Source organism: Zalophus californianus, chromosome 3 (genome assembly GCF_009762305.2).
Source record: "Zalophus californianus isolate mZalCal1 chromosome 3, mZalCal1.pri.v2, whole genome shotgun sequence".
NCBI classification, from domain to species: Eukaryota; Metazoa; Chordata; class Mammalia; order Carnivora; family Otariidae; genus Zalophus; species Zalophus californianus.
In genome coordinates, this window is record NC_045597.1 from 80,608,478 (window position 1) to 80,628,089 (window position 19,612).

The window sequence follows — 19,612 nt, forward strand, 5'->3', positions numbered from 1 at the left end:
TGGTGGTAAAATGTACCTCACATAAAATTTACCACTTTAACCATTTTTAAGTCTATAGTTCAGTGGCATTGTTGTGAAGCCAAAGTATAAAGGAACATTTTAAACAACTCCCTGGCCCATTCTTAACAGCTGAGGCCCTGTAGGAGGTAGTGAAACTAACACTCAAATACTGTGAAATCTCAAGTCAGGCCTTGACTTCTGTCTTCCTACTGATTGTAGGAAGTGAAAGTAACACTATGAAATTCTGTGAAATCTCAAGTCAGGCCTTGACTTCCGTCTTCCTCCAGACTGTATATGGAGTCTCTCTTAAATGTGTGGCCTCTCCTGGCTAGCAGCTTTCTTAACATCTGCCACCAGTCTCTCCCTCATTTCCAAGCTTCTCCTAAACAGTCAGCGTTCATTCATGTGGTCATCAGACCTTATTGTGTACGTATGAGATTTCGGAGTGTCTTCCAGCCATCAGGCCCTGTGTTATGCGCACAGGACAAGAACACACCTCCCCAGCTCCTGAGAAACTCCCTGAGCTACTCCTCACAAATTCCAGCTACTCTATCTGCAACATGCACATATGGAGAGTGAATTTCTCCTTTATCATAACACTGCACTTTATATATTTTTATGTTTACTGTTATTTTGCAATCCAGAATCAAAAGTTTGAACATTCAGCAGCGCCGTGTTACTCTGGACCAACTCAGTCCTCCAGCTGAGTCACTGGGCATTCCCCGCAGGAAGTATTTAACGGATTTCCAAGTTTTCAACTTTGATCTTCAACATGCACATTAAATTTTCTATCATGGTGTTTCTAATTTTGAGGTCATATTACATTCCCTGGTTATTCACCAAAATACTGCATTTTCTGGAAGAGTTTCCTTTTCCCAAACCTAACTTTAAGAATACCTCATTTGAAGAAGACAGGGTGTCTGCCTACTGGAAGTCAGAGAAAACAAAGGTAAGCGATCTGCTCACTTTCCCTGAGCCCAGGGCGCGCCCAGAGACCCGGCTCTGAGCACCCGCTCTCCTTGGCGGCCCCACCTGTGTCCTGTCACCTGGGCCCGCCACTCGCACGAGAACACGCCAACGCCCCCGACGGCGCGGGCTTCAGGAGCTCGCCTCCAGTGCCACAGCAACCAGCGCGGTCAAGACAACTACGCCATCACGGACAGCAGCGGCACAGAGCTGAGTCTCCCGCTCCGGCAGGGAGTCGACGTGGCCACCTCCTGGCCAGGACTACCCGGACCGCCGACTGGGCCCGGCCTGGGCCCCGCCTGGTGGTCCAGCCAGCGGCGCCCACGCACCTGCTAGGGGATCCCGCCCACTCCCGACGCTTGCGGTTCTGGCGCTGCAGGCTCGGGGCTCTCCTAGTGTCTGACGCTCCCGGCTCCCGGCGCTCCCCGCGCTCCCCCGCTACCAGAGCTCCCGCACCGACTGCTTCCGGATTCCGGGCTCCAGGCTCCCGGGGCTGACCTGAGGCGCGGCGCCGGCAAACAGTGTCTGTAAGAGCGGAAGCCCGCCCAAGCCTGCCTCCAGAGGCCGCGCGCTGTGGCCCACACCGAGCGCTGCGTGGCGGAGTTTTGAGGGGCTGCTCCGGGATTAGGCGTTGGGCTCGGGTAGGGTTTCTCTTCCTGGATCAGACTGAGGATTCAGGATTTTTTTTTTTTTTTAAGATTTTATTTATTTGAGGGGCGCCTGGGTGGCTCAGTCGTTAAGCGGCTGCCTTCGGCTCAGGTCACGATCCCAGCATCATGGGATCGAACCCCGACTCGGGCTCCCTGCTCGGCGGGGAGCCTGCTTCTCGCTCTCCCACTGCCTGCTGCTCCCCCTGCTTGTGTTCTCTCTCTCTCTGTCAAATAAATAAATAAAATCTTAAAAAAAAGATTTTATTTGAGAGAGAGAGCACAAGCAGGGGGAGGGACAGAGGGAGAGAATCCTTAAGCCGACTCCCTCCTGAGCGTGGAGCCCACGGGGGCTTGATGCGAGCTCAGTCCCAGGACCCTGAGATCATGACCTGAGTCAAAGTCAGAGGCTTAACCTACCGAGCCACCCAGGCGCCCCAAGTGTTCAGGATTTTTTCAGTTCCATCTTTCAGGCAGGATTTGGCCAATGAGGTTAACTCCAAAGTTGGAGTTTGGTAAAAGTGGGTGGATGGTGCTGCCATTTAACTGAGAAGTGAGAGTAATTCCCGGAAGCAAGTAAGAAGCAAATTTCGGGAAGGTTTGAGAATGGAGAAGCGGGAGGTTAATATAATGAATTTAGTTTAGGACTTCCTGAATTTGAAGCTTGTTAGGTAGTGTTCTCAAGTAGTTATAAATATAGATCTGCCATTCCAGAGATGTGGGGGCTGAGATTCATTGAGTGGGGGGAGAATAATAGGAAACAATAAAATTCCCCAGATACTGAATTAAATGAGAATAGAAGAGATGTAGAGAGGGTGTGGATTTGAATTCTGACTCTACTAAGGGATTACTAAGGGATTGTAGACAAGGTACTTTACTGGGGCCCCTGTTTCATCATTACCTTTTGGATGGTGTAAGAATCAACTTAGGTGACTTCAGCAAAAATGGTATAGTAGGGAGGCCCAGGGTCCATCCTTTCCCAAAAACATTTTTAAAACCTGGCAAAAACTGTCAGAAACGACCTTATCAGAACGCAGAAGATAGTTAAAGGTTTACAGCAAACAAGCAAATGTGCAACCAGGAAAAAGGCCACTGAAACAAGGCAGGAGATGTTTACATGTTTTCACTTATTCTAGCTTCATTACCTTTGCCAGCCCTCATTCGCAGCTTGGATAATCTGGCTCTGGAGGGAGCAGAGACTTTGTCTTAAGGAATTATGTTTGTTTTGACCTGTGTGGGGGTTCTGTGAGGGACTGATACTATGGGCTTACCTTTGTTTTCCCTAACTCAAATTTTCTCAGGGCAGAAAAACAGCTACTTAGGGAATGTAATGTTCAAAAACAGTGAAAGGCAAATGAACCAACTCCTGCTTGGGGGAACAAAACCCAAAAAACAGTTGGGGCAAAGGACAGGCTGAAGGACTAGGAGGAAAAGCATGAGAAGAAAAGCCAGGAGTGAGATTTTTTGGAGGAATAAGAGCTTTGGAAAACTCCTGTGTATATGGGGACATCTAGAAAGCATCACACGTGCCCAGGACTCATGCTCAGAAAAGACTTGAGAACACATAAGATTATAACTCTGGCTGATCTTTAGGCTGTTGAAGCTGATGAGAGAGCAAAAGGCAAGCTGAGGGCAAAACAGGAGCTGACACCCCACGTTTAACATTGCTTAGGCACTGGTGACTGCCTAAGAAAAAAGGCAGGAGAGAAACAAATGGTCAACTGATAAATATCACAGTCATACAGTACATGAAACTCCACTATAATTTTTAACTGTCTTAATGATTTACAGGAAAAACACAATCCTAATAATAGACCTCCAGGAACCTATAGACTCAATTTCCTGGAGCCCTAATGACACCTTCACCTCCTTAGGTTAGAAAACCCTATATAATCAGTCACTCCTTGCAATCACAGTACAGCTTTTTCTGCCCATGGGTCTGTCCCTATGCTCTAATTAAAACACCTTTTTGCACCATAAAATGTCTCAAGAATTCTTTCTTCACTGTTGCACTTGACAATCCCGCATCAAACGCAAAATAAACAAACCTTTTAGAATTTCTTTAAAAAAAGAGAGAGAGTTTTATTTGAGCCCAAGTGAGGACAGCTGCCCCAGATACACAATCTTCACAAAGAAGAGAGTGCTCTGGAGAAAGAATGTTTAATACAGGGTTATATATGTTTTTTTGTTGTTGTTGTTGTTGTTGTTACACCAAGATTATAAATCATCATGAGAAAGGACATTCCAGAAAATTACAAACTTTATCTTATGCTTTTGGTAAGTGCAATCCTGTGGGCTTTGGAGGTATGGGAATAGACTTTAGGGAGATTTTTACTTTTTTAGTTGAAAATTTTTTTTAGATTATTTGCTAACAAAGCAGTTGTACAATGTGTGCTGGGGCAGAAATAGGGCCTCTGCCTTGAAGTTTGGTTAAGTCATTCTGATCTTGGTAAAAATTAAAGTGTGGCTTCCCTGGGAGCCCAGGAGCAGGGCCCACAAATATTAAAAGTTGAAACTTTCCTTTGTCAAGGCTCAGCACAAGCAGGAACTGGAGGCAGAGTTATTTTTTTTTTTAAGATTTAATTTATTTATTTGAGAGAGAGAGAGACAGAGGAGGAACACAAGCAGAATAACTGTCTCAACAAACAGAGAATATTAATAAAGAGACAAAAATGATAAGAAACCAAATAGAAATTTTGGGAGTTGAAAAATATAATAACTGAAATGAAAAATTCACTAGAGGTGCTTAGCCACAGATTTGAAGAGGCAGAAAAAAGAATGAGAACACGTAGAGATAGGGCCACTGAAATGATCAAGTCTGGAGGAACAGAAGGAGAAAAGAATGAAGAAAAATGAACAGAGAGAGCCTCAGGGAACTGTGGGACATCATCAAGAATACCAACATATGCATAATGGGAGATCCAGAAAGAGATGAGAGAAATAAAGGGGCAGAAATTTGAGGAAATAATGGTCAAAAACTCCCCAGATTTGGTAAAAGATTAGAAGCAGCACATCAAAGAAGCTCCAAGTAGGAAAACTCAAAGAGAGCCACACCGAGACACTTTATAATCAAATTGCTAAAAGACAAAGACTAGAGCAATTTGTCCCATTCAAGGGATTATTATTAAGATCAATAGCCAATTTTTCAGCAGAAACCATGGAGGCCGGAAGGATAATATATCCTGAACTGAAAGGGGGGAAAAATGGCAACCAAGAATTCTATACCTATCAAAACTATCATCCAAAAAAATGAAGGAGGATTAAAGATATTTCCAGATAAATGAAACTTGAAAGAGTTCATTACTAGTTGGTCTGTTCTACTGGAAATGCTAAAGGGAGTCTTTTATTTTGAAATGAAATAACACTAGACAGTAAAGTGAAGCCAAATAAAGAAATAAAAAACACTGGTAAAGGTAACTACATAGGTAAATATAGAAGCCAATAGTATTATACTTTTAGTTTGTAACTCCTCTTTTTTCCTATATGAAATTAAATAGACAACACATAAAACAATAATTATAAAACTATGTTAATGGGCTTACAATTTATAAAGAGGTAATTTGTGACAATAATACACAGAAAAGGGGGAGGGATGGAGATATATAGGAGCATAGTTTATACTATTGAATCTAAGTTGGTTTTAATTCAAACCAGGTTGTTTTTAAGTTTAATATGTTAATTGTAACCCTAGAGGTAATCACAAAGAAAATAAATTAAAAATATACATAAAAGGTAATGGAAAGGAAATCAAAATGGTATTTAAAAAAAAACAACTAAACACAAAAGAAGACAATAATGGAGAAACTGAGGAACAAAAAAGAAGACATAATAGCAAAATGGCAGAAGTTCATCATTAGAAGTAACTGCTTCAACTCTTCAAATAGAAGGAAGAGATTGGCAGAACGAATGCATTAAAAGAAAAACAAAAGCAAAAACCCTCCATTCATATTTGTCTACAAGAAATTGACTTTGGATCCAAAGACATAAATAGCTTGAAAGTGAAAGAATGGAGAAAAGACATTCCATGCAAAAAGTAACCAAAATATAGCAGGGAAGTCTATACTAAGACAAAATAAATTTTAAGTCAAATATTGTTACAAGAGACAAAGGAGGATATTATATATTAATAAGAGTCAATACATCAAGAAGATAGAAAAATAGGGGCATCTGGGTGGCTCAGTTGGTTAAGCATCCAACTCTCGATTTCGGCTCAGGTCATGATCTCAGAGTCCTGAGATCAAGCCCTGCATCAGGCTCCTCACTCAGCAGGGAATAGACTTGAGATTCTCTCTCTCCTTCTCCCTCTGCCCCTCCCCTTGCTCTCTCTAAAATAAATAAATCTTTTTTTAAAAAGAACATTTATTATTATATATACACATCGAACAACAGAGCCCCAAAATATCTGAAGCAAACATTGACAGAATTGAAGGGGGATATAAGATAGTTCTACAATAATAGCTGGAGACTTCAATACCCAATTTCAATTTTTTTTTTTTTACTTCATTTTTGAGAGAGAGTGAGAGCGAAAGAGATCACAGAAGAAGAGGGAGAAGCAGACTCGCCGCTGAGCAGGGAGCCGATGTGGGGGTCTCGATCCCAGGACCCTGAGATCATGACCTGAGCTGAAGGCAGACACTTAACCTACTGAGCCACCCTAGCGCACCGATGGGGGGGGTGATTAATAAAGAAATAGATACCATAAACCAATAAGATCTAAAAGACAAATATAGAACATACACTAATCACATAATATTCTTTTAAATGAACATGAAACTACTCTTAAACCATATGTTATGTCACAAATTTTCAGTAAATTTAAATAATTGAAATTATACAAAGTACTTTCTCTGACATCAGTGGAATGAAGCTAGAAATCTGTGGCAGAGAAAAACTGGAAAAATAGCAAATATGTGGAAATTAAACAAAACACACTTAAATTATGGGTCAAAGAAAAAATCAAGGGTAATTAGAAAATACTTTGAGATGAATTAAAATAAAAACACATCATACCAAAACTTAGGGGATGCAGAGAAAGTGTTCAGAGGAAATATATAGCTGTAAATGCCTATATTAAAAAAGAAGGAAGATCCCAAATTAACAACCCAAATTACATTCTAAAGAACAAGAAAAAGAATAAATTAAACCTAAAGCCAGCAGAAGGAAATAATAATGATTAGAGCAAAGGTATATGAAATAGTGAATAGAAAAATAGAATAAAATAAAAAAATTGGCTTTGGAAAAGATCAATAAAACTGACAAAATTTTAGATAGATGGACAAAGAAAAAAGAGGGAAGGCTCAAATTACTAAAATCAGAAATGTAAATGGGGGCATTATTACTGACCTTATAAGGATTATAAGAGACTATGAACAATTGTACATCAACCAATTAGATAACATAGATGAAATGGAGAAATTCCTTAAAAACACACAAACACCACCACTTGCTTAAGAAAAAATACAAAATATAAACAGATATATTGATTGAATTAGTAATTAAATACCACCTAACGAAGAAAAGCCCAGAATCAGCTGGCTTTAGTGGTGAATTCTATCAAACATTCAAGGAAGAATGTGCCTGACACAAAAGAACTACTCAATATTTTGGATATGGATATTAGGATATGCAAACTGGTAATTTTCATAATTGCGGAAAGTAAATGGGCTGGTTTAAAAATGTATAAGAAAAGCAGGGGCGCCTGGGTGCCTCAGTCCATTAAGCAGCTCTTTATTTCAGCTCAGATCATGATCTCGGGGTACTGGGATCAAGCCCCACCTTGCGCTCTGCACTCAGCGGGCAGTCTGTTTGAGCATTTTTTCTCTCCCTTTGCCCCTCTCCCTGCTCGAGTGTGCTTTCTCTCTCAAATAAATAAATACAGCTTTTTCTTTTTTAAGATTTTCTTTATTTGAGAGAGAAAATGAACCGGGGAGGGGGAGGGGCAGAGGGAGAAGGAGAAGCAGACTCCCCAGTGAGCAGGGAGCCCAATGATGCAGGGCTTGATCCCAGGATCCCGAGACCACACCTGAGCCAAAGTCAGAGGTTCAACTGACTGAGCCACCCAGGCACCCTGATAAATAAATCTTTTTAAAAAATGTGTAATAAAAACCTAGAGAATGCTTTGAAAACCATCAGGCAATTACATAAAAATCTCAATTATTATTTTGAAGAAGAGGGTAACAGTACAGGTGTGACAAGTGTGATTGTGTTGCTCTGCTGTGATCATAGCAATGATTCAGGCTAGAATTCTCCTTTACTGTGTATTCAACATTATTGCTCAGACATTCTAGAATGTAGTGGATGTGATAACCCCTTTGTTATTTAGACTAACAGGTTTCCATGATATTTTGCTGCAAGTCCAATGCACCAGGAATAGTTACTGTGATAAAATTCTAGAAATCTGAGTTTGGGGCCTTGGTGAGGAACCCCTTCTCTTCCCCACAGGTAAAGTGGGCTGTGGGTTTTCTTGCTTTTGCCTAGAGACTGGGTACTTGAATCTCTCAGTGTTATCTCCTTATCCTGCTAGAGTCATCCTTTCTAGCCTGGATGATACCGGCATGGGGATCATTCCTTGACCAGGCCTACAACAGTCTTCCCTTGACAGAGTAGTCACTGACTACCACCTGCCCAATAGTGAAAAGTTTTCAACTTTCTGAACATCTTTCATCGCCAGAACAACTATGTTAAAATAATATTATTACCAAATAACTTGATAATATGGTATTATTTTGTATCTTACAAAACCATTTGAAATGACCTGTAGAGCTGGGCTTTGGTAGACAAAGTGAGTTCATCAACAGATGAAGTCATGACAAGAATGAAAGCACCTTGATGAATATGTTTATGGTACAGATTATGGTGATGGTTTCATGGGTTTATACTTATCTCCAAAACTCATCAAGTTATATACATTAACTATGTATAGCTTTTTGCATGTCAATCATATCTCAATAAAGTGGTTTTTTAAAAAGTGAAAACACCTCCTGTTCATTAAATTTTTACTACAAGGCAGGTGTTATGCTAAGTTTTTATATATATTCTTTAATCTTGACGATTCTATGAGGTAGGTATTGTTATCCCCATTTTGCAAATGAGAAGACTGAGTGTCTGAGAAGTTGAGTGCTAAAGACTACAAAGCGCTTTGTAAGTCATCAAGGTAGGAGATGATCTCAGGAATGCCTGACTCCAAAGCAGGGGCTCTTAACCATTATACTATAGTGCCCTCCTGCCTCCTATGATGGCATAAAGAATTGTATCAGAATGGATAATTTGTGGTTGAAACCCCTGGATGGGTACTCTTAGTCTAATTTTTCTCCATAGTAATATTTGAAGATGCAACAGGATAGGAGCAGCTGATGAGGTTGAATCTTTCATTGTCTGGCAGAATAGAAGCTGGAAGTTCCTCCTTTCTACCTCTTCCACCTTGTGATGGATTTTGAGGACCTTTCAAATTTAGTGGGCAGTTTTGAGAATTACCTGGGCTACAGGTGAACACTTATATATTAGAACTTTAATTTAACAACTGGATAAGACTTGAGTGTGGTAAAAGACCCATTTGTCCAACCAACAAGCAATATGGTACTCCATACTACATTAGAATAAAAATACAGTAATAAAACACAGGCACAAAATTTGAGAATATTGTAACTATCTGATAACACAACATTTTAAGAGACATGATGAAAGTTTTAGGCATGCTTTTTTAAGCCAAAGGACCATTAGAAATGAAGAAGAGCGTCTGGATCTTCATAAGGCATCTTAAATAGTTGTGTGATCTCGAAAGTCTTGGGCTTTGGTTTCCTCATCTAAAAACAAAAACAAAAACAAAAAAACCAAAATCCAAAACCTCGCTTTAGGGAGAGTCTATTTTTGAAGTAGGTAGCAAAACAATTTTGGGTGGCCAAATCTCTGTGAAAGTGTTTTTTAATTATCTTTAACCAGTGGTAGTTTATTTCAGCGATTACACTGGTCGTTATAAATGGCACTATCTGATTTTTTTTTTTACAAATTTCCCTTGGCTTACTGGTAGTTAAACAGACACGAAAACCGGGTATGTTGCGGTGCAGTGTTCTCCAGCTACATATTCCTCTGTGGTGGCAATTAAGAAAAACATTTCCTGAATTTTGCACTTTCAGTGCTTAAAGAGTTTTCACATCTAATGGACATGCACAGCCAAACCATGTATTTATTGGCTATATGAGAAATGATGAGCGATGACTATTTTGGGAGTGAATTCTCACCCGGTTACTTTTGCCTGAAGAGTACCTGTGAGCACTGTCACACTCAGCCAAATCCAAAAACGAAGTAGACCCACATGAAGCAAAAAGCCCCTGCCCTGCCCCCATCACCCCTAAAAGCGTCCGTCTGTACATTGTTAGCTCCGAGTCCCCTACTTTTCACTGAACACGTTGATTTCTCGCAAACGCGCTCTCCGTAGTTTTCAAGGCGGGCCGGGAGTGGCGGGCGGTTCGGTCTGTCACGGAAGTTCGCTCTAGGAACGGTTTTTTTCCCTCCCGCCCCGCCGCCCGCCTACTCCAACCACTAGCCCGCGGCCCAGGAGGAAGACGCCTTAGGTAACGTCCGCCCCTGCGATCCTGCTGGGAATGGTAGTTTGCGTGGCCCCCCATTGCCCGCGCGCAAGTGCAGAGGGGGTGGCCGGTGGAAACTACATTTCCCAGGAGCCCTCGGATCAGGGGCGGAGCCGTCCTTGGGGGCGGGGCCCCAACCGGAGGCGGTGATTGTGGCGCCTCATTCATAAATGCCGCGACGATTCTTGGTGTGGTTTGAGTGGACTGAAAGGCCAGGGGACGGCGGAGCGGTAATTTGTGGGTGAAAGGAGCGGGGGAGCTGGTGTGTTTGCCGCCCTGCATCTAAGAGTGTCGGCGGGGCGTGGGAGGGACCCTCTCCGGGCCTTCGGGCTGGCTCGGCGGGGCGCGGAGGGAGCCGGACTCCGGGCAACCCTGCGGCGGAGGCCAACATCAGTTCTGTGGACGTTCCTGCTTCACGCTGTTTTGTGGGGAGCCTGCCTTTCAAGGACGCTCACCGCCTGTGGTTTTGGCTGTACTTCAATACGCTGTTTAGAAGCGCAGGGGTCACAGTCGGTTCGAAAAGAAAGTGTAAAGTGGCATTGCTTTCTGTCCTTAAGGGCCGATCATCATGGATGATCATCAGTCAAGAGCTGTTTTTTAAAGCTTTCCTGTGGATTCGTGGTTTTCAAGAACATGTATTTTGGGAGACTGATAAATCATCTCCCAAATCAACTATTTATACGGTCGGAGGGTGACTTTGAATTAACTGTGTGTGTCCACTTTTTCCCGTCAGGATGCAGAGAATTTATTCCCCCAAACTGCTTCAGGAATGTTTACATAGCACTCTCTGGAGGTTTCGGGGCTGTGAATTTGTTTCAAACAGATTTTGATAACTAAAAAATCGTAGTCCACATACTAATCCTTTCTAGACATTTTGCTATATATATGTTCCCTTTAGTTTGCCTGAGTATTAATGATAAATAGCAGATTAAGGTGAAACTTTTTATTCTTCATACTGACAGTAAATACACTGAGGATCATATTCATGAAATTGAAATGAAGGAATAGAGGTGTTTAAGTGTGGTTTGTTTTTTAAAGATTTTATTTATTTTGACAGAGGGAGAGAGAGAGACAGCGAGAGAGGGAACACAAGCAGAGGTAGTGGGAGAGGGAGAAGCAGGCTTCCCGCTGAGCGGGGAGCCCGATGTGGGGTTCGATCCCAGGACTCTGGGATCATGACCTGGGATCATGACCTGAGCCAAAGGCAGACGCTTAACGACTGAGCCACCCAGGCGCTCCTAAGTGTGGTTTGTTTTAAGGTGTTTAAGATGCACAAGGGCACTCGTCAGTCTAGTAGGGAACTTTTCTAGTTTTTGATGTTACAAAATAACCTTGTAGCTTGTCTCTTTTCTAAATTTGGATTTCAAATTTTCTTGCTAAAGTCTTTGAAATTTAACGTAGATTACTTGGTTGATTTTGATGAAAAGCTGTTACCTTTTAGATAGGCTTTCAACTAAAAAATAGAATTAGTTTGCTTAGAACAGATTTTTAAAAATTACTCAGGAATAACAGATATTCAGTAAACTGCCCTAATCTTAAGTGTACTACCCAAATGTATACACCGGTGTAATCACCACCAGGTAAAGATAATAATACTCCCTATCAACCCTGAAGGCAGAAGCCTCTTCTCAGTCAGTGTCAACCCCAGCTACCTAGATAACCATGGGACTGACTTCTGTACTTATAAATTTATTTTGCCTATTCTTGAACTTCATATTAAATGGAAAACTATGAATTTGTTGAGACTTGGACTCAACATTACTCATCCATGTTGTTTGTAGAAGCAGTTTTTTAAAATATGTGAATAGCTGTGGTTCTCAAACTGTGATATCAGTGAGAAAAATCACACTATCACTTTGGTCTTTGCTTATTGAATAGTTTGCAAGCATCCCTTTTGTCCTATATTTCTTTGAACAGTTCTACAAACTGGTGATTCATAGTATTTGTATATATGTTTTAACGACTGTACCCATGACACTGTTTCAGGATTCTGCTTCAGAAAATGGAGCACAAGTATTTTCAGTGTATGTCATTACACTCAGTAAAGCAACAAGGGAAACAGCAGTCTCTTGTTTTAAAATTCCATTAAATCCGGTTTTAATAAAATGACATCTGTCTTTCAGTTCTTCAGTCACAGTAGCTACTTTCTTTTTTTTTTTTAAAGATTTATTTATTTTGAGAGAGTGAGAATGAGAGAGAGAGAGAGTACATGAGAGGTGGGAGGGTTAGAGGGAGAAGCAGGCTCCTCGCCAATCAGGGAGCCCAATGCGGGACTCGATCCCGGGACTCCAGGATCATGACCTGAGCTGAAAGCAGTTGCTTAACCAACAGTAGCTACTTTCAAGTGCTAAATAGCCATATGTGACTAGTGGCTACCATACTGGACAGCAAGTTCTAGGTAATTGTACTTTTTTGTCTTTATGTCTTATTTATTTTGTCTTTATTTCTTATATTTCTTTATTTCTTTGCATTTTGCCTTTGTCAGTTTAACAGTATATCTTGGATATATTCAGGACTCAAGTGTCAGTACTTAATAAGCTTACTTGATTCTCTGTAAGCTTTGCATAATGTGAATACTACAATTAGCTGGTCCTCCCTTAATAGACATTTAAGACCTTAATCTCAGTTTATTACAAATGTTGCGAACTTGTGCCAGTATAGCACAAAATGCCTAGATATGAAATTGCTGAGTCAAAGTTTGTGTGCATTTACAGTTTGGATCGATATTGTCAAATTGCCCTTCAAAAGGTTTTACCAGTTTACATTCCCAAGTAACACTTTTTGAAGAGTTCTTTTCCACATTGGGGTTTAGTAATTTTTAGTTTTTGCCAACCTGGTATGTGAAAGATGGTATGTTATTACTATTTTAATTTCTATTCATTTGAGTGATGATGGACATTTTTTAATGTATGGGCATCTATATTTCCTTTTCTGCTTATATCTTTTTTTTTTTCAGACACTAGGTACAAAGCTAAATACATGTTTGCCGCCAGATTGCCATTTTTCATTTCCCTTTGGGGATATCTATCTAATTTATCTATCTGTCTTTTTTTTTTTAAGATTTTATTTATTTATTTGAGAGAGAGAGAATGAGAGACAGAGAGTATGAGAGGGAGGAGGGTCAGAGGGAGAAGCAGACTCCCCGCTGAGCAGGGAGCCCGATGCGGGACTCCAGGATCATGACCTGAGCCGAAGGCAGTTGCTTAACCAACTGAGCCACGCAGGCGCCCTATCTGTCTTAAAGTATAGAATTGTATCTGAAAAATAGTGTGACATGTCATTTCACTTTGGTACTAGATTTTCTCGTTTCTCCCCTCAAGGACAATGTGCTATAGTAATTCTCTCCTTTCTCCATCCTCATCAGCCTACAGACATGCTTTTATTTCTCCTGTCTTAAAAAATCTTTCTTTGCCGGGCTTCCCTGCACAGCTACTGTCCTATTTATTTCCTTCCCTTTATAACAAAACTGGAAAGAGTTAGCTGTCCTCAATTTTCCCTTCTTTCATGTATTACCTCCATTCAAGCTTTTGCAGCCTTCCTGTTCCCCCAAGTTGCTCTTATTGAAGTTATCATGACCTTTACTTTGCTTAATCCCAAGGTCATTTCTCAGTTCTCCTCACCCTTCATCTGTTAAAAGCTTGTAACACATCTCTTTCTTCCTTGAAACACTTTTTTCACTTGGCCTCAAGGACTTACTTTCTACATCTTCTATTTTTTGTCTACCCTTAGTCACTTAGTGATCTCACCCAGTGTGAAGGCTTTAAATATCAACCATATGCTAAGGATACTCACATTTATGCTTGACAGCTTTGGCCTCATCCATGAATCCCATTCTGTGTGTCCAGCTGTGTATATGATAATGACTAGAATGTCTGTTAGGCATCTTAAAATGTTTGAAATTCAGGATGGCTCCCTGCTCAGTGGGGAGTCAACCTCTCCCTCTCCCTCTGCCCCTTCCCTCTGCTTGCTCCCTACCCAATAATAAAATCTTAAAAAAAAAAAGCCTAAAAAAATGTTTAAAATTCAACTCTTGATCTCTCATTCCCCCAAACCTGTTTCATCCCCAGTTTTCCCCATTTCAGTTAATGGCAACACTTCTTCCAGTTGCTCAGCCAGAAAATTTTAAGGAATGAAGGGGAGGACCCTGGTGACCTCTGGAGATTTTGTAGACAATAAAGGAGTCGTTGTAGGTAATATAGTGAAATCATACGAGATTAAGAATTTGGTGGTTTTTACAGTGGAGGAAGGGAGAATCATCTAGAAGCCAAAAAGGACAATAAGGAAAATACATATTCTACTTCCAGGCCTAGTGGTACAGAGTATGGGCTCTATAGGAAGAAGTGTTCTCAGGAAGGTGAGAGATGAGAGCAGGGATAATAGGAGATTTTGCTAGTGATGGACACTGGGGCTGTGTGGCCATTGGAGATGGAATAAGGCATGTGCATGGACATCAGAGTGTTAGAGATAAAGGGTGGCTTAGGAGCCAGGTCCTCCTCATGGTGACTGATGTAAATAAGTCTAAACACATAACGAGATTAATCCCAGAGAATTCAAGATAGATAGTGGTGATGGGACTGTAAGAATTGGTGGGGGGCATCCTGCAAGTGAAGGTTTTCGATATGAAGTCTGGGTCTTACTCATAACTGCATTACTCGCTCCTTGACCTCCACTAGGGCCTTGAGTTTATCTCCTAAAGGAGGACTCCCTGTCTACCTTCTCTAAACTTGCAAATCTCCTTCCCCCACGTCGCTTTTATTTTTCTTCTTAGCATTTATTACTCTATTAGCATTTATTACTGTAGCATTTATTACTGTATAACATACTGTATAATTTACTTTTATATGCATGTATTTTCTTCACTAGACTCTTGACTTACTAACTGCTGTATGCCCAATGACTAAAATAATATCTGGCACAGAGTAAGAACTCAATAAATGTTAGTTGAGTGAAATCAGTCATACAGCTTATCTTCTGTGTGATGTGCATGGTGACTGAATTACACTAGGAATTTGGTTATTTTAGAGTATGATTCTACAAAGTAGCTGTCCTATTGTATAAACTAATGTAATTTTGTTGTTGAACATCAAATGAACTATAATACTGAATTTATTTTAAGTATTTTTAATACTGAATTTATTTTAAATAATAGAATCTTAGTTCTGATTTAATTTTAACTTAATTTTAGCAAGCATTTATCAAGTTTCTCCTTCTGCCAGGAATGGATGGTGCTAGGCATGGATGAATATACAGGTGACTGTATCTTCAAGGAACTCACAGCTTGGTAGATTATGAACACAAAGGCAGAGTACCACTAATATTGAGATGAATGTCAAAATAGTGATATCAGAGACCTCTAAAAATACAGATGAGGGTGGGCAAGAGGCTAGAAGGGGGTTGAGGGAATAAGGGAAAGTGAGAAACAGTGCCAGTGAAGCCATGGGGGCGGTGGTGACTCTTGTTCTGTAACTAGGGAGAACATGGGTTCCCCAGTTGGGCAAAGAAGCCATGTTGGAGTAGGGCCAGAAGCATGAAAGTGTTTAATATGGGTAACATTTGATAGTTATAGTAATCGAATAACTTAGAAGGTGTTTTAGCTCCTAGAGTTTTAGGTCCACTGATTGATCACTTGTATAAAATCCTCAGTAATGAAATGATTAGATCAAAAGGGAACTTATGTTTTTGATTCACTCAATTTGGATGTTTTTAAGACTTAAAAGAAACCACATAGCTTAATGCCTAACTGCTTTGCTGGTTGAAGTCTTTTGTATTGAAATATTCAGCAGGGGCGCCTGGGTGGCTCGGACGGTTGAGCGTCTGCCTTCGGCTCGGGTCGTGGTCCCGGGGTCCTGGGATCGAGCCCCGCGTCAGACTCCTTGCTGAGTGGGGAGCCCGCTTCTCCCTCTCCCTCTTCCTGCCACTCTCCCTGCTTGTACTTTCTCTGTCTCATAAAAATAATAATAATAATAAAATTAAAAAAAAATATTCAGTAGATTTTTATGCTGGTTTGAGTTTTGGGTAGAATAGCTTTAACCAATGGTTTTTGTTGGCATCTTCTTTCTACAGGTTTTGGAAATTAGTAGCTCTTCTAACTTTTACATTATTTAAATATAATATTATCATTGGACTAAAATGTTCCTGATGCCAACCTCTTCCGAGTTAAACAGTGGACAGAGCTTCTTAACCCAGTGGATGACCAATCCTTCTCGGGCTGGGGTCATATTAAATCGTGGATTTCCTATTTTGGAAGCAGATGAAGAGAAGCGAGGAAATGTGAACATTTCTACCAGCTTTCCTGTTAAAGCCACACATTTTTCAAATAGCTTCAGCTTTATAAGTGAAGAAGATTCACTTCATGAAGAACAGAAGTTGGAGTCTAATAGCCCTTATAAACTACAATCAGATAAATCTGAAACACATACAGTGTTTCCTTTAACTAAAGAAGGACCACAGATAGTGGCATGTCAAGATGCTCCTGGACACCGGGAAGACAACAAAAATGACTTTATCTCAGATCTTTCCAGTGAATGCAAAGAAGTGGCTTATAAAGACCCACTCTTTAAAAAGCTTGAACAGGTACAACAGGATTTGGCCTAATATGTATTTGCTTTATTGCGAGTTTCTGTTGATGCTGAAAAGTCACCTGTTCAGGGCCTCTTGTTTCTTCCCCTTTACTGTGAAATCCTCAAAACGCCAAATTTTGCCTTTTGTCTAATATGAAACATTAACGCAGGTTTGGTATGTAAGATATAACACGAGGTAACAATGTCTTTAAGTTTCTGTTTCACTTGGTAAAAACTAAATTGAAATGGTTGATCAAATATTAGAGGGAAAAAGTTGATCAGAAATGTACTGATACCTATCCTGTTTTAAGAATCCAAGGATTCGTGTGACTTTTTCTGTTTCTTAGTTGGGATAGTCGATACGGTTTCCTTCATAAAAAAATAGGATTTTGGAGTTTTGGTGGCAGATGTAGTTACTTAGGAATCTCTCTTTGAAACTCTTTATTAGAGGTGATATGGAATGAGAGATGAAAGGCATTAAGATAAATATAAGGAGCAAAGATCCATAAAGAAATGTAAAGTTAGTTTAATCAAATTAATTTTATGTTTAAAAAGCTGAAAGAAGTACAACAGAAGAAGCAGGAAGAGCTGAAGCGACAGCAGTTAGAGCAACTACAAAGACTCATGGAAGAACAAGAAAAGCTGCTTACGATGGTGTCTGGGCAACACACACTCCCAGGTATTTTTCTGCTTACACAGAGACTTCAGTTAGTACAACAGTGGACAGTTACATATATTTCTCACCTTAAGTTGTCTGACAGGTTATTTCTACCATTTCTCTATCACATGTTGTAAACTCCAGTTTCATTAGGGGCCTTGCAGAGAACTGTGAAGTGGTAGTAGCGTTACATAATTGGGCCAAGTGGGAGCTGTGCCATTCTGGAGCATGTGTGCCCTGCTTAAAGTCATTCATATTTATTTATAATAAAATTTAGAAAAGGTGTAGCAGAATAAAAAGTCTAGAGCCAAATATGGCCCAGGGCTACTGGCTTACAGTCTCTGCCTGAAGAATAAAAAACTGCTCAGGGTCATAACGGTAAATATGTGTAGAAGCCATTCTGCTCAGCAAAAGAACCATACCAAAAACGTTTTCTGTGATGGTAGATGACAGAATTCTTTTGTTGTATGCTGAATCAGTTAAAAGAAAGAATGATGTACTTAGCAGGAGAAAATAAACCTGTTAAAATGTGATCTGGAGCAGTGGTTTTCAAAGTTATTTGACCGTTATCACATTATAACAAAAACATTTAAACTCATAATTTCAAAGAAATTTCATAAATCAGACCTTATTGGTGTGCGTGGCATGTAGCAAGGATATCTTCTATTTATTTTATCTTATTCTTGGTCATTAAAAAAAAATGCCAGTCATGGTTCTGATGATAAAATTACTAATGGATTGTGTCCCACAGTTTGAAAAATAGTGATCTGGAGCAATGTGTTTGCTTCTCAGTGCTCCCTTTTAAGAGACACACCACTGATTCAGGAAAGTGCCTGTTCTGTTCAGAGGCTGCACTGGGCATTGAGAATACAAAGAAGAAAAGACATTGGCAGATGAGTATGCAGAGTGTAGCTGGATGGGATTCTGGGAGTGGGAGTAGTGGTAGTGATGAGAAACGTACCACATGAGGACTGGTTTAGGAAATAGGATGTTTATCTTAGTGAATATAGAGAACATAGTGTGTGTCTTGAAATAGTTGAGTGGTTCAGGGTTCCTTTATGGAATACATAAAGAGGATAATCAAGATCATTTAAATAACAGCCTGTGATTTTTTTTTTTTAAGATTTTATTTATTTATTTGACAGAGGGAGACAGCGAGAGAGGGAACACAAGCAGGGGGAGTGGGAGAGGGAGAAGCAGGCTTCCTGCTGAGCAGGGAGCCCAATGCTGGGCTTGATCCCAGGACACAGGGATCATGACCTGAGCTGAAGGCAGATGCTTAAAGACTGAGCCACCCAGGTGCCCCAAGACTGTGATATTTTTTAAGGTAGAAGTAGCACTATGGTAGAGCAATAGGGAAGCAGATTTCAAAGTTCTTAATATAAGAACTAGCCCCATTCAGTTATGGAACATTGCTTTTAGGGCAGTGGTTTTCACAGTTTGGTCTCAGGACCCCTTAACACTCTTAAGTTATTGAGGACCCCAGAGAGCATTTGTTTTATGGGCATTTACTGTTGGTATTTACTGTATCAGAAATGAAAATGGAGAAATTTAAAAATTAATTCACTTAAAATAATAACCAGTTACGTGTTATCATAACTAACATTTTTTTAATGAAAAGCTTTTTCTAAAAAATTAGAAGAATGGCATAGTTTTATATTTTTGAGTATCTTTTTTAACTTCTGGCTTAAAAGAGCTCAGCTGATTCTCCTATCTGCTTCTGCATTCAGTCTTCTAAGTTATATTGTTTTGGTTGAAGTATGTGAAAAAAAAAAATCAGCTTCACATGGATGTTTAATTGGAAAAAGGAAAGAGGAATACTGTAATAGCCTTTTCAAATAATTGTGATTATTTCTTTGATATTGTATCCAAACCTAACAAGGGGCCATTTCTTAGTGGTTACTCACAGTATGGAGTCTGAAACCCTATTCATGTACTTTTTTATAAAAAAAATTGCATGAATATATTGGAATATATTGCATAAAATATATTGGAATATCTTGGCATTTTTGAATGGCTCTTTTATCATGCATGATCTGGTAAAATTGTGCATTGGTTATTTGGAAAATAGTGGTTCATTGAGTTCCATGGGTCTTTAAAACCTGACATTTCAATATGTAATATCAAAAAATTATATCCATTAATACCACTACAGATCTTATCAATAAAAGTCGTGAAGTCTTATTATGAAGCTGT

General features: G+C 40.0%; 2 protein-coding genes across 10 annotated transcripts in view; one reads left to right on the forward strand and one right to left on the reverse strand.

Moving 5' to 3' along the window:
- PARP4 (poly(ADP-ribose) polymerase family member 4) overlaps positions 1 to 1,695 on the reverse strand; it is a 116,587-nt gene extending 114,892 nt beyond the window's left edge. For 4 of the 7 annotated variants that reach the window (XM_027588856.2, XM_027588855.2, XM_027588853.2 and 1 more), the window contains exon 1: positions 1,296 to 1,694. The gene's annotated coding sequence lies outside the window, so the exon portion shown is untranslated. Of the gene's footprint in view, positions 1 to 1,032; positions 1,267 to 1,295 lie in introns of those variants that run through there. The other 3 variants (XM_027588852.2, XM_027588854.2, XM_027588851.2) reach the window with 3 other exon arrangements.
- Positions 1,696 to 10,330: 8,635 nt separating this feature from the next.
- Positions 10,331 to 19,612, forward strand: part of CENPJ (centromere protein J) — a 48,177-nt gene continuing 38,895 nt past the window's right edge. For 2 of the 3 annotated variants that reach the window (XM_027589081.2, XM_027589083.2), the window contains exons 1-3: positions 10,331 to 10,428; positions 16,262 to 16,771; positions 17,314 to 17,437. In XM_027589081.2, coding sequence (XP_027444882.1) covers positions 16,328 to 16,771; positions 17,314 to 17,437 — 568 coding nt within the window. In that variant the 5' untranslated portion in view covers positions 10,331 to 10,428; positions 16,262 to 16,327. Of the gene's footprint in view, positions 10,429 to 12,431; positions 12,597 to 16,261; positions 16,772 to 17,313; positions 17,438 to 19,612 lie in introns of those variants that run through there. The other variant, XM_027589082.2, reaches the window with a different exon arrangement.